We start from the raw sequence: 14210 nt of genomic DNA on the forward strand, positions 1-14210 counted from the left end.
CAACTTCACAATGTCAGCACAATGTTAAACATCCTTCAATATACCAGAATAACGTGCAGCAACTAGTATATAAGAAGTTTCAGTTTCTATAGCCTTTTCATTCATTCTGCAGCCAGAACTGAATCTGACGTTGTTTAGATTAAATGTGCATTTAACGAGCACCTCTCTGCTTCTTCTCCTCATTCATGCAACCATAACAAAAATGCATCCTACCACTAACCAGTTAACCAGATAAACTAACCAGGACATCTTGACAGGTTCTGCCACAGAATAGAGAAGCTGCACAGTAGCAAAATTAGAAAATATCTTTGATTTTGACCACATTTCTTGCCCTCTAAGTTCGATTCACTTTGCACTTTTTGCACAAAAAGCAGCTTACTACCAACATAAATTAAAATTGAACCAGAAATCTACAACTGTATGAATTCAAGCAGTTTCCTGTTAAAACCTGCAGCAGGAGGCCAGATAGTAGACGACCCTCCCAGCCTGGACGTAAGAAGAGTTTCTTCCCCTCTGCAGCCTCATCACCTCCACCGACTCTCCCTAGACCTCACTCCATTCTCATCATTTGCACTATCCTCCTTCTATTGCTCCCAGTCTTCTTTTAACCCATTGAGGCCTGAAACGCCTGTAAAACCTCTGGGCAATTTTAAAATAAGCCCCTAAAACCTGAAGTTTTTCTGGAAATTCAACAGAAGTGTCAACGCTTCTACTAAATAATAGATTTTTCAGCCTCTGTAGCAGATAGAAATGATATTCAAAAAGTATTTGAGAGCTTATACAAATACTACAAAATGACGTATCCGCTGTCCAGGCTTCAATGGGTTGATACTGTTCATACTCCACATCTTCCACTTGTGCTTATATTGTATTTATTTATATAATCCTGTACTTACGCAAGTACTTTGCACACTTACAGCTTTTTTGCACTTCTGGTTAGAAGCTAAACTGCATTTTGTTGTCTACAAAAGTACCTGTACTCAATGAAGTTTAATCTAATCTAATGTTTGTATGTAGGAGAGATGATAGTTGGAGGATGGAGCTAGCAGGCAGGAGGAGATGAGGAAGAGCAGTGAGGAGTTTAATGGATGCAGTGGGGGATACAGAAGATGATCCACTGCAGCAATGGGAACATGCCGAAAGAAGAAGAAGAGTTCTGCTGCACGGTTGGGGAACTAAAGTCCAGGTATCAGGTGTGGGACTCACGTGGTGGGCTGGGACAGGTAGGCGTTCTTGTGCAGCCTGTAAGCCGTGTAGCTGTTGAAGGATCCCGTCTCCATGGAGACACCTTTAGTGTAGCTGTAGGTCTTCTCCGTCAGGTTGAACGCCTCCAGCATCCTGAAGCCTGGAACACAGCAGAGATTTAACAGATTTAACTTATAATGCATGAATGACGGGATGAAATCTCTCTAGAACAGCTTGTTGACTCGTTGATTAACTCACCAGGTGAAGTGAATCCATTCAGGAAGATCAGAGGACAAGCTGTGGACACCAAGAGAAGACAAAACATTATAAACCAGGGCTCTCAAACTCTAATTACTGCTGGAGGCAGGATCAAAATGAGCAAAAAAAGACACAAAATTACTAAAAAAAGACACAAAATGACAGAAAAAACGAAATTACTTAAAATAGAAACATAATAAACCAAAAAAGACACAAAATGATTAAAAAAGACACACACTTATTAAAAAAAGACATAAAATTACCAAAAAAGACACAAAATGACAGAAAAAACTAAATTACTTAAAAAAGAAACAAAATTACCAAAAAGAAACCACAAAATTATTAAAAAAGACACACACTTATTAAAAAAAGACATAAAATGACTGAAATAAACTAAATTACTTAAAAAATAAACAAAATGAGCAAAAAAGACACAAAATGACTGAAAAAAATACACAAAATGATTAAAAAAGACACACAATTATTAAAAAAAAGACATAAAATCACCAAAAAAGATTTTAAAAAATGACCAAAAAAGACACATAATGAAGGAAAAAGACACCAAATGCCATAAAAAGAGACCAAATGAGCAGACGTACAAGAGGAAGCCGTCTCGCAGATGAAGGTGATGAGGTTTTCTTTGATGGTGTCGAAGGCGTCGAAGTCGTCCACCACGAAGACGTGTCTGTCGCTGGGCTTACTGCCGATCTGCTGCAGCTCCACGAAGTCCACGTCAGCCACGCCGATGGCAAACACACTGTAACCTGCACACACACACACACACACACACACACACACACACACACACAGTCAGAGAGAGATTAAAGAGGGAGGGTTTCAGCCTCCAGTTGATAATAACCAGTGGAATGATCCATGTGGAGGAAAGCATCAGTCAGATGTAATGTTCCTCATTCAGAGCTCCAAGATGCTTCTCTTCAGTCTGTTAACACAGTCAGAGTCCAGCAGAGAGCTGAACGATGATAACACTTCACACTCAACTCTCTTCTAGCAGCTCAGGGAACACAAGAGGGTGCACAGCTGAAAGTCAGTAAGAAGCTGGAGAAAATAGGATTCAGGTCTCTTGTAGACTGAAGCCATTTTTGCATTTTTGCATTATTTAAACCTCTGAAGTCCAGGAGACTTTGGTTCAAATTTGTCAGCTTCCTCTGCATTCATTCATCAGTCAGATTTTACATTTTATTTTAATTAACAAAATACAAAGCTGCCAGGAGCCGAAAATACAAACAAAAGACACAGGTGTCTATGGAAATATACCTTCTTTTTTTTTTTAATCTCCTGGACATCAGAGGGTTAATCTCTGAGTCTTCTTGTGTGTAGTATGCATGAGATACTGTCCTATAATCTGGTGGTAGACGTTGTATCTTTTGCGTCCGTTACCTGCGTGCTGCAGCTTGGCGGCGTTCTTCTTCACCTCGTCCTGAGAGCGTCCGTCAGTAATGGCCACCACCACTTTGGGGACGTTCCTCCTCATCCCGTTCTCCACAGAGAACGCCTTCTCAAAGGTGTGTTTCAGAGCCACGCCTGACAAACACAATAAAAAAAACAGAGTCACAGAGACATCCAGCTGTGTGTGCGTGTGTGTGTGTGTGTGTGTGTGTGTGTGTGTGTGTGTGTGTGTGTGTGAGCGGACCTGTCTTGGTGTTCCCTCCTCTGTAGCGGATGTGGTGAGGAGCGAACATGGCGACTCCTTTGTCCTGGTAGGCGTTCAGCCTGAACTCCGTCTTTGCGTCGTCGCTGTACTGAACGAAGGAAACCTGAGAGGAAAGTTACAGGAAGTTACTGTGACATCACTCTTTATTACCTGCAGGATTAAACTACCTGTAATTAAACTTTAATAACTCATGTTTAAATCACTTCCTTCCTCTTGTTGTTGTTGCTGACTGCAGGTTCTTCCACCTGCTGCTGCTGTTCTCTGTTTGTTGGATGTTTGTGATTAAACCTGATTCAATCGTTTCTTTTTAATATAATTATAAAGACTTTAAGAGCCCCATGGTTCCTCTTCCTGCCCTGCACACATCCACTTATTACCTCTGTTCTCTGTTCTGTTGGTGTGTGTGTCAGCAGGATAAGAGGAAAGCTACAGGCCTGGGCGTACCATGGACCCATTACGTTCTGGAGCAGATCTGAACCACAGGGTGGATCAAATACGGCTGATTTCTCCCTTTCGGCAGCAGAGTGAGATGGAGCCTGAAGCTCTCTGAGTGTCTTTATAGTTACTAGAGGATTTAAAACACATGCAGATTACTGAACAAATGCCCTAAAATGCAGAAGTATTGCACTGGAATTAAGTATCCCACACTGCAAAAAAGCCAACTTGTATTTTTTGGCCTAAAACAGTGATTTAAGTTGGTAAAACTTGGAAATATAAATTATTTAGCACTAGAAGGAGCTCCACATAAAGCAGACAGCGTATGGGTTTAAATAAAACACAGAGGTAGAGCTTCTGAATGTGCACGGAGTAAACAAACATGAGGACACTCCAGGAGGTTGATCTGATATTCATTTGTGAGGACGTGCACAACCAACACCACAAACAGGATACACAAGGCTGAAGTCAAGGGTTTGGGTACTGTAGTTAAAGGCAAGCACATTTGAGCTTTTATGTCCAAAAGTTGGGTTTTTATTAAGCCAAACCCTGGTGAGGAAGTGGTTTTTGGTGTCCAAACAAACTGTTTTACAACATTAACAACGTGTTTTAAACTGTGTCAGAATTGTGTTGCAGTCAAGTTACTGTCACATGTTGAAAACGGAGCTCGTCACATGTAACGTTTTGTAGGATATCCTATGAAAATGCACTGCAGAAGCTTCATGAGGATACAATGATTCCATTAGATTACACAAATTAAGTAACATATTCTAAAAACTTTTGGTTTCTTTCGGACTACTTAAAAAATTATTTTGTTTAGCTCATGAGTTCTGGGTCTAATACTTACAACCAAAAACAATTTTTTGAGCAAATAAAACAAGTAAAAAAGTAGAAGGACACTTCAAGGAAACTGCTATATCTCAGTGTTAATGGAAATGATTAATGATTTGTGTATCTGCCCCGGTGATTCAAATTTGCTCCAAAATTTTAAGGGTTCTTCCTCATTCAATGCTTCACTTTTCAACCAAGTTTTATTAAAATCAGGGCAGCAGTTTTTCTGTAATCCTGCTGACAAACAGACAAAGAAACAAACCCCAAACTTCACCTCTTTAAAGGAGGTAATAAAGTATTCACTTCAAGATATATACTTTTAAAGACTGTAACTATAATCAGAACTATTTACCTGTATCGTTATTAGTTGGCAGTATGATTTAATTGTTTAAACTGCTGACTCGTCACTGATCAGTACCAACCTGCATCCCCGAGGGTCCGACCACGTCGAAGCAGGCGATCATACCGGAGACGAAGTTGACGACTTTAGTGAAGCTCTCCTCTCCGATGCTCCAGGAGCCGTCGATCAGGAACACCACGTCTGCTTTGGCACCTTTACAGACTAAAAAACAGGAAACAAACGAGTCAATGTGGAGCTTTAAAACGCCCCAAATGTTACATTTGAATGGTTAAAAAACTATGTCTCACAGAAGACAGTTTGTTTGTATTAATGGATGCTATTCCAACAAAGCTACACTACTTTGTGGCGTCCCACAGGGATCCATACTTGGACCATTATTATTTCTTATTTAGATCAATGATTTATCGAATGTCTCAAATATTCTTTCTCCAATAACAATTCCACATTGTCATGGTCTGATCACATCAACAGAGTTGTTGTTTAAACAAATTACAAGTGGCTCAAAACAACCCCGCAAGACTGGTTTTTAGTTGTTCTCCAAGAACTTGTGTTGTAGAAATGCATGGATGTCTCACCTGGTTAAGAGTCAAAGATAGACCATCTGCTAATGTACGAATATACTTGCATGGAATAATTAACACTCAGACTCCTAAATCTTTTTATAATAATATAATTTACCAACACACAGCATAAAAACTGTCATCTGAGAATCGTGCAACAAAACCAAACCATTGAGAGAAATGGCGTGAGGGGCTATTTGTCTGATAGGTCACAGAGAGTATATTTCAATGGTGCTTTTTTCTTGCTGTAAGTCCTGTAAGTCTTCCTGGACTGTGGAGTCCCCCAAGGTAGCTGTCTAGGACCTCTTTTATTTTCAATTTTTACTAATGATATGCCGTATGTACTCAGTAACGCTAGGGTGTCTATGTTTGCAGATGATTCTACTCTTTATAATGCAGCCGCCACATGTTCAGAGCTTAATCAGGTTCTGTCTCACCTGGTTAAGAGTCAAAGATAGACTATCTGCTAATGTACGAATATACTTGCATGGAATAATTAATACTCAGACTCCTAAATCTGTTTATAATAATATAATTTACCAACACACGGCATAGAAACTGTCATCTGAGAATCGTGCAACAAAACAAAACCATTGAGAGAAATGGCGTGCGGGGGGCCACGGCGGGTAATTAGGGCCTTCACCGCTCAGCTGGCGAAACAAAACAAGCAACATTTGGTGAGCAGACGGCGGCGCAGAGCTCGTTAACGTTCCTCTCAGACGAGAACGAATCGGGCACAAAGCTGGGAGTAATGTGAGCCTGATGTGATGCAGCACTGCTCCTCACACATTTATAAACACGTTTTACACAATAAAAGAGATTCTTTGGACAGGTCTGTCTTCCTCTGCAGCGGGCCCTTCCCCTGCAGGCCCAGAGGCAACATGTGGCGCCCATTAATTCACCGGGGTCGCATCCAGGAGGCGTTCGGAGCGACGACAGCGCCAGAAAACGCTGCAGCGAAGAAGAGTTTCTAATCAGAGTCCAGCCTGAATGAAAAGACTTCAGGTTCTCCTGCAGGATTTTAGGATATTGGCTCAGTTGGAGCCGTTTCAGAGTCCTGGGAGGATGTTTTAACTGCTCCTACACTTCCTTTAGCTTCTACTAGAGTTCAGATATCACCAGGAGTGAGTCAGCGTGTGAAATATGACAGATGAGAGCTTTATTAAAGTCCAGCTGAGGTGACAATGAGTCATCCTCCTAACATTTATCCACCAGGAGAACAAGAAAAATAAAAGATCTCTCATGTATCTGCTTCGGTCTCTGAGTCTCTGAGTGAGAATGAAACCAAACTAGAGATGCTAACTGCATTTTACAAGCTGAACATTTGGTTTGAAGCAGTCGTGTTGAGGAATAATTGGTGTCTCAGCTCGGTGGTGAGTCAACAAGCACAGACATCAGCCTGGAGGAGACTTCAGAAGTTCCTGTGTCTCAGATTATGACCAAATCTTTCGCTCCAGAGTCACCAAAGTAAATACTGGATTCTGACACTTTTCTGACAGACCAACCAGGAGAAAATGAACTTTGTCTGAGACTTTTCTCTTCTCTTGTGACATCTGTTAGTGCAAAAGCTTTCTCCAAACTTCTGCAGGATCTGGTGACTCGTTCCTGTCAGCCGGAGCCCAAACTGAGTCAACGTTTGAATCCAACGCCAAATAACATTCACAAACTCATTTTCTAGAGGTTAAATGTCAGCTGGCTGACTCTCAGTTTATTATGTATATCATACTGGATCAGAGGTCCATTATAGTCCACTAAGTGCAGGCAAATACATTCATTAAGCTTGTACGGGGATTAGGAAAACCTATAGATTTTTTTTAAAAACGTCATAGAATAATAAGTCAGAAAATGTATGATTCCTATTTCCCAGGAGCCTCTGTGTGCTTCCCTCTGAACATTGATTGCAAGAGTTAAATCTACATCTTTAGGGGCAAGAAATGTATTTTGAAATCAGTAGAAACATCTCAAACAAATCCAGGTATGTTGTTGTTTTTCCCTCAGCGTTTCTGTGTGTTTGCAGCACCTCAAAGCTAACTGACTTACTAACTAATTTACTGCTGGCTGTGTTTCCAGGTGCAAAAGTCTCCAGATTATTATTTACTGGAAGCAATCATGCAATGAATTTTCTATTTATTTTGTGCACTATTTTGTCATTTCTTTAGTAAAAAGACTACAGCTACATACAGAATATCTACAGCTGTTTGCACCAGAAACTAAAGCTGACTGCTCCAAATACAAGCTGCTCCAAAAACACAACTCGTCGGCCCGTTGCAAAAAGCAAATAAAACTAGAATGAAATTAAACTCAAAATGCATTAATTGCAAGGTTAAATCTACACCTTGGTGGCGAGAAATTACATTTGAAATCAGTAGAAACATCTCAAACAAATCCAGGTTTGTTGTTGTTTCTTCCTCAGCTTGTTTGTTTGTTTGCAGCAATTTATTAACTTACTGCTGGCTGTGTTTCCAGGTGCAAAAGTCCCCAGGTTATTATTCAGTTATATTTAGTAAGCAGACATGAAATATCTACAGCTGTTTGCTCCGAATACAAGCTGCTCCTAAAACACAACTCAAAAAGTTGGGACGCCGTGCAAAACACAAATAAAAACAGAATTAAATTAAACTCAAAATGCATTAATTGCAAGGGTTAAATCTATATCTTTAGGGGCAATAAATTACATTTGAAATCAGTAGAAACATCTCAAACAGATTCCAGGTTTGTTGTTGTTTCTTCCTCTGCTTGTTTGTTTGTTTGCAGCACGTCAAAGTTGCTGTGTTTCCAGGTGCAAAAGTCCCCAGATTATTATTCAGTGGAAGCAACCATGCAATGCATTTTATATTTATTTTGTGCACTATTTTGTCATTTCTTTAGTAAGCAGACATGAAATATCCACAGCTGTTTGCTCCAAATACAAGCTGCTCCAAAAACACAACCAAAAAAGTTATAAAAACAGAATGAAATTAAACTCAAAATGCATTAAACTCTAAATAAATCTTCTCTTTAATACTCAACTGAATGTAGGTCAGAAAGGATTTGTAAATCATTGCATTCTGTTTTTATTCACACCGAGTCCAAACCTTGTTGGAATCTGGTTTTATTGGCTGCACAATGCAAATAATTTGTCCGTGTGCAAAGAGAAAAAAAAGAAAGTTGTTTTCACAGATTTGGAGCCGTGTCATGAAACCAAACAAAGATCTGCAGCTTTAAAAACATGAGCTGTAACTTCAGCTGGACTCTAACTGGGAGCAAAGGATTGTGGGTGATGTGTGAGACCTACCTGCCCATCCTGGGGGGATGGTGGGCGGGGGGGTGGGGGTCGGGGGCAGCGTGGGGACGGGCGTCGGCTTCACCACTGACAGAAACAAACACAGGCACAATCAACATATTTGTAATAAATTGAGGACAACAGTAAACATGTCGTGGTGAGGTCATTGTTTCTGGACGGAGCGGTGATGATGTCATCAGTGTTTGTATAAAGTGTTTGAGTGAATCAGGCTTCACATGTCACAAAACACACTTCACATCCTAAAACTGTGCTTTTATTCTACATGTTTGACATTAAAAAGCTCTGGGGAGGTGTCTAATGTCTGGAGGATGCTGGTTTATGTCAAACTAAATGTAAAAAAAATGAAAAATATTACTGCAGTCTGATGGAGTTAACTCATTTACAGAACTGACAAATAAATAAATAAATAAAATATAAAAAAAGAGATAATTTTGGGAAAATTAAGAGGAAAAATGAAAACGGAAAACAATAAATAAATACATTTTAAAAATTATAAATACGTGTTTTTTTTTCAATAAATAAAAACAAAAGAAAAAAACAATAAATATATAGTTACTTTGTAAAAAAAAGAAAAGGGGAACAAATAGTAAATATATTTTAAAAAAATAAAATAAATACATGAAAATAACTGCCAAATAATTAAAATGTAAAAAAATAGATCATTTGGGGGAAATTAAGAGGAAAAATGAAAAATGAAAACGGACAACAATAAATAAATACATTTTAAAAATGAAAAATACATGTAATTTTTTTCAATAAATAAAAATAAAAGAAAAAAACAATAAATACATAGTTAGTTTGGAGAAAATGCAAAGGAAAAAACAATTAATAAATATATCTTAATAAATAAATAAATACATGAAAATAAAAAATAAAAATAGTAAAAGCAAAAAATAATAAAAACATAAAAAAACGGATAGATATTAATACTAAAAAAGTTTTAAAAATACATATAAAATAAATAAAAACACATGCAAAATTCAACAAATACGTAACAAAATTAATATAAATCGTATAACAAATCAAACATGTCCAGTTAGATTTTCATTAAATATTTGAGTAGAAAACTGACATTTTCTATGCATGTTCTTATTTAGTTAAATACATAAAAAACTGATTGCTATTAATATTTAAAAACGTTTTTAAAATACATATAAAATAAATAAAAACATGCAAAAATCAACTAATACATAACAAAATTATTATAAATCGTATAACAAATCAAATATGTGCAGTTTGATTTTCATTAAATGTTTGAGTAGAATAACTTGATTGTCATGCATGTTTTAATCACATTACTTTACATTACTGGAGTTGTTGAGCTCCAAACTTTCCTTTCTAAAGTCTCTCAGCAGATATGAATAACAGAATAACTCACGTGTCCTCTCCTTGGCGCTGACCCCGGGCCCCTCCAGGTTCGGGGTCTGGACGAACACGGTGGCGGTGTAGAGAGCGTCGGGGGAAAGTCCGTCGAAACAATACTGAGGCAGACCGGCCGGGATGGTGATCTCATGCTGACCTTTACTGGAGGCTGCAGGACCAAACAGAACATCACACATTACTTTACATAGAAATGCACTCTAGAATTAAAAAAAATAAATATATTAATAATGACTCGAAAAATAAATGAATGTACCAGAAATAATAAAATATATATATTTTTAATTAATTAATTGATAAAGTGTAATACAAACAGTTATTTCTGTTTAATTTTAATGTCCTATTCATTGACATTTCTATCAAATTTTTCTTTTTATTAATTTATATCAATTTCTTAATGTATTTCTATATTTGGCCTTTATTTTCATCTATTTGAAATGTATTTTTAATTTGATTCCTCCATTTTTTACTTTTATTAATTTACTATTTCCCCCCAATTTATTTGCCTAAATGATAAAGTAATGTATGTATTTATTTATTCATAATAATTATTGTATTTGTCAATTTTTGCATTTATTACATTTTTATTTTATATGTATTCTTAATTATTAATTTTTAAAATGTATTTTCACTTTTATTTTCCCCTAGTATTGATACATATCATATTCTTCATGTATTTATGAATTTTTCCTATTATTTGTATTTATTTATTTTATTTTAAATGTATTTGTTATTAAAAAAATCATATTTATTTAATGTTTTCCCAATAAATTATTCTCCATATTTATTTCCCCCAAATTAAATTTTTTATTTTTATTCATTCTGGCAGCTCCTGACCTCCATATACGCGAGGGAAAAGATGCTCTGGGGTTTTTTTCTGCAGGAATAAACAGGCATTTCTCTGTTTATTGTAATAAAACTGTGAATTCTTTGTTGAATTTAAAGACGAAACCAATTGTAGTTTGCGAGTCGTGCGGTTCACCAATAAAAACCTGATTAAGACACCTTAGCAGATCATTTATTGTCCATTTAAAGGTTTCCTGGGAGCCATTAATCACACTGATGTCTCTAAAGGGAAACTTTGAGTCATGTGGTGAAACAGAGCAGGACAGTGAAGGGAAGTGGACGCTCCAGCTCGTTAACCACACCCAGCCGCTTTATATCCTCTCAGCTCTGAATCACCACCAAGATTAATATAAGTGGTGAAAAGTAAGATATGTACTCATTATGTGTATCTCCTGGGGTATGATAGCATTAATGATAATTACCAGTGACTCAAAGATTTCTTCCCCAGGTGCTAACATTACACTCCTGGCTCTAAAGACCAACCGCTGGATTATATTCTGGCTGCGTTTCTGCTCCGAAAATCCTTATTTTGCAGCGTTTTTACTGTTTCTATGCTCCATTTCAGGCTGTATAGTTGGATTTACTGACAAATAATTGGTTTGTTTCACACATTTGGCCTTTTTAGAGCTACTTATAAAACTCAATCACCAACTTTCAGTGTTTCTCTGTAACGTTAAAGTCTCTCTGCACTCACAAATATGTATATTTTACTGTGACTTCACCTAATGTTTGAACTCCATAACGTAAAGTAATGCTGTCACATTCATTTCCTGGACATTTTTTTGTATTAAAACGAGTCTGGAGCCAATCACGGCCCAGTATGAGTCCAGTATGTACAGTGACTATGCTGCCAAGTGTGATGTGTAAACTTAAAACCTCCAGTGCACAAAAACTGAGCCTTATTTTTCAGTGAAGAAGAACAAGTCTTCCAAATTATTAAAGTCTCTCTGCACTCACAAATGTGTTTAGTTCACTTGATGTTTGAGCTTCATAATGCAAAGTGATGCTGTCACATTGATTTTCTGGACATTTTTTGATATTAAAATGAGTCTGGAGCCAATCACGGCCCAGTATGAGTCCAGTATGTACAGTGACTATGCTGCCAAGTGTGATGTGTAAACTTAAAACCTTCAGTGCACAAAAACTGAGCCGTAATTTTTTAGTAAAGAAGAACAAAAGAGTCTTCCAAACCAAATACAATCCATAGGAGTGTTTTTATATAATAGCACCATTACCAGTTTGTACAGGATTTACACATCCTCATATGAAAACATGATGAATTCTGTTTTAAACACGTCGCTAATGTTGTAAAAACTATTAAAGTTTCATTATGTTGAGGCAACAAGACTACTTCCTTCAGTGCCTGGTTAGGTGTGATAAAAGATGTTATAAAATATAAAACAAATGCACGTACTGTGTGTAATTTGTCCCGACTCTCAAATATGCCCAACAGGAACGTTTTGTTTTTTTAAGATACTTTTTCGGCCTTTTTTCAAGGCTTTATTTGACAGTGCGGGGCGCCCCAACAGGAACGTTTTTTTAATAACAGCGCTATAAGCGGCTGTTGCAGATCAACACGTCCTCAAACGAAATGTCTCAAACCTTATTAAGATTTAGAGTTTTAAAATGGTTGTAATTTTGTTATGCTTTAGGCAACAAAAACTACTTCTTTAAGTCCGTAGTTAGGTGTTATAAAAAGACATTTTAACAAATAAACAAATGCACAGAACTGTCAGAAGTGAAGTAGTTACATTGATGACATAACAACGTGAACACGGAAATTAAATTACGTTCAAATAACGTTATTTTACGCTGGTCTCCAGGTTCAAAATCATGTTTTGTTTGACCCATTAACCACTGATTCCACACTCTCTAAGCAACCTTTTCTGTTCTTTATACTCAGGTATTTTCACTTCCGCCCTCGCTGTAATTCATAATAAATACAGCCACTAGAGGGCGCCACAAACTGCAACTGAAAATATCGAAATAAGCGAGACATGGAGTTGTGTTTTAGAGGAAGACAGCCTCAGCAATTAAACTTTTAGGTTAATTTTTTTTACTTTTTTTACTTTTGCTTGGTCAAAGAATTCAACTTTGTGTGGAAAAACTACATCAGACACAAACGACATGTCCTGAGGGAATGTTTAAAGATTTATAACAACTCATAACTAACAAATTAAATTATAGAAATTAGAAAATAACATTATTATATGTTCAACTTAGAAAGAGTTTTAAACAAAACTCATCTACTCATAGGGAAAAAGAGTTAGATGAAGAGAAAAACAAATTCCCCTTGTGAAATATAAAAAGATAACTGTTTGTCTGTGCAGGAACCTGGATAATAAAATGCATTTTCAGGTCCTTTAAGTTGCTTTTCTTGTCCTTTATTGGCCTTTTGTCTTATCTGATTTCTTGTAAAACCTGAAACAAAACTCTTATTTTGAAAAATGCTCATTGAATAAAGTTAAACTTACATTAAAATCGAGCCTCTTGTGGAAAAAATGACGACATGTGTGTTTGAGCTGTTTGTAACTGGATCATTGTTGCTGTATTTTGTGTTTTGTTGCTAACGGAGGAAAATAAAAGATCACTTAATGCTGCTTAAATTCCACAAAAGCTCTCATCCCTGTCAACATGTCTGCTAGCGCTGAGATGTTTACTCTCCCAGTGATATATTGATAATAAGGTTTCCTATTTACACTGTAAGCACAAACAAACAAAGCGTGTTTATTGCAGAGACAGCTGCCTCCGACGCCGATCGCTCCTGATGCAACACGTCCACAACGAGACGCGTTACATCAACAAGTTATGATGGAAGTCCGGGAATATAAATGGTTCTGGGAAAAACCAGGCATGCCTCTCAGCCCATTCTGCTCCAGAACAGTGGCCCTCATTTATCAAAACACAAGATAAACAGAGATTTGCTCAGAGTGATGTTGATAAAATATAATCCCTGACATATTTCAGCTGGATAATTCTTTAAAACTGGCAGCCACATGTTCCTCCAACCAGCTTTATATGGAGGCACAACTGCAGAAAGAGCAAAATAATGACTTAAACTGTGTCTGTAATTCCACACTAACAAGCTATTTAGAGCTATTTATGGTGCAATATTACAGTTTGCAAACACTAAAGCTGCACAAATATCCCACAATGCAACACAGCAACCGAGGCTTACTTTTTTGCAGTAATTTTCCTTTTAATATCATTATTATGTATATATTGTATAGCGCTTTCTTCTATCCATCCATCCATCCATCCATCCATCCATCCATCCACCATTCATCCTTCTAATCCATCAATCCATCCATCCACCATTCATCCTTCTAATCCATCCATCCATCCATCCATCCATCCATCCACCATTCATCCATCCATCCATCCATCCACCATTCATCC

The 14210-nt window shown here is 37.2% G+C and overlaps 1 protein-coding gene across 1 annotated transcript in view; it reads right to left on the bottom strand.

Annotated features, from left to right (window-relative positions):
* col12a1b (collagen, type XII, alpha 1b) overlaps positions 1-14210 on the bottom strand; it is a 226376-nt gene that overhangs the window by 47023 nt on the left and 165143 nt on the right. Inside the window, exons 52-59 of the mRNA XM_059355858.1 lie at positions 9964-10116; positions 8577-8651; positions 4804-4943; positions 3095-3218; positions 2842-2985; positions 2043-2207; positions 1444-1482; positions 1205-1345 (exon numbers count right to left, since the gene is read on the bottom strand). Coding sequence (XP_059211841.1) covers positions 1205-1345; positions 1444-1482; positions 2043-2207; positions 2842-2985; positions 3095-3218; positions 4804-4943; positions 8577-8651; positions 9964-10116 — 981 coding nt within the window. The remainder of the gene's footprint in view (positions 1-1204; positions 1346-1443; positions 1483-2042; positions 2208-2841; positions 2986-3094; positions 3219-4803; positions 4944-8576; positions 8652-9963; positions 10117-14210) is intronic.

The sequence above is a fragment of the Centropristis striata genome, chromosome 18 (assembly GCF_030273125.1).
Source record: "Centropristis striata isolate RG_2023a ecotype Rhode Island chromosome 18, C.striata_1.0, whole genome shotgun sequence".
Taxonomy (NCBI): Eukaryota; Metazoa; Chordata; class Actinopteri; order Perciformes; family Serranidae; genus Centropristis; species Centropristis striata.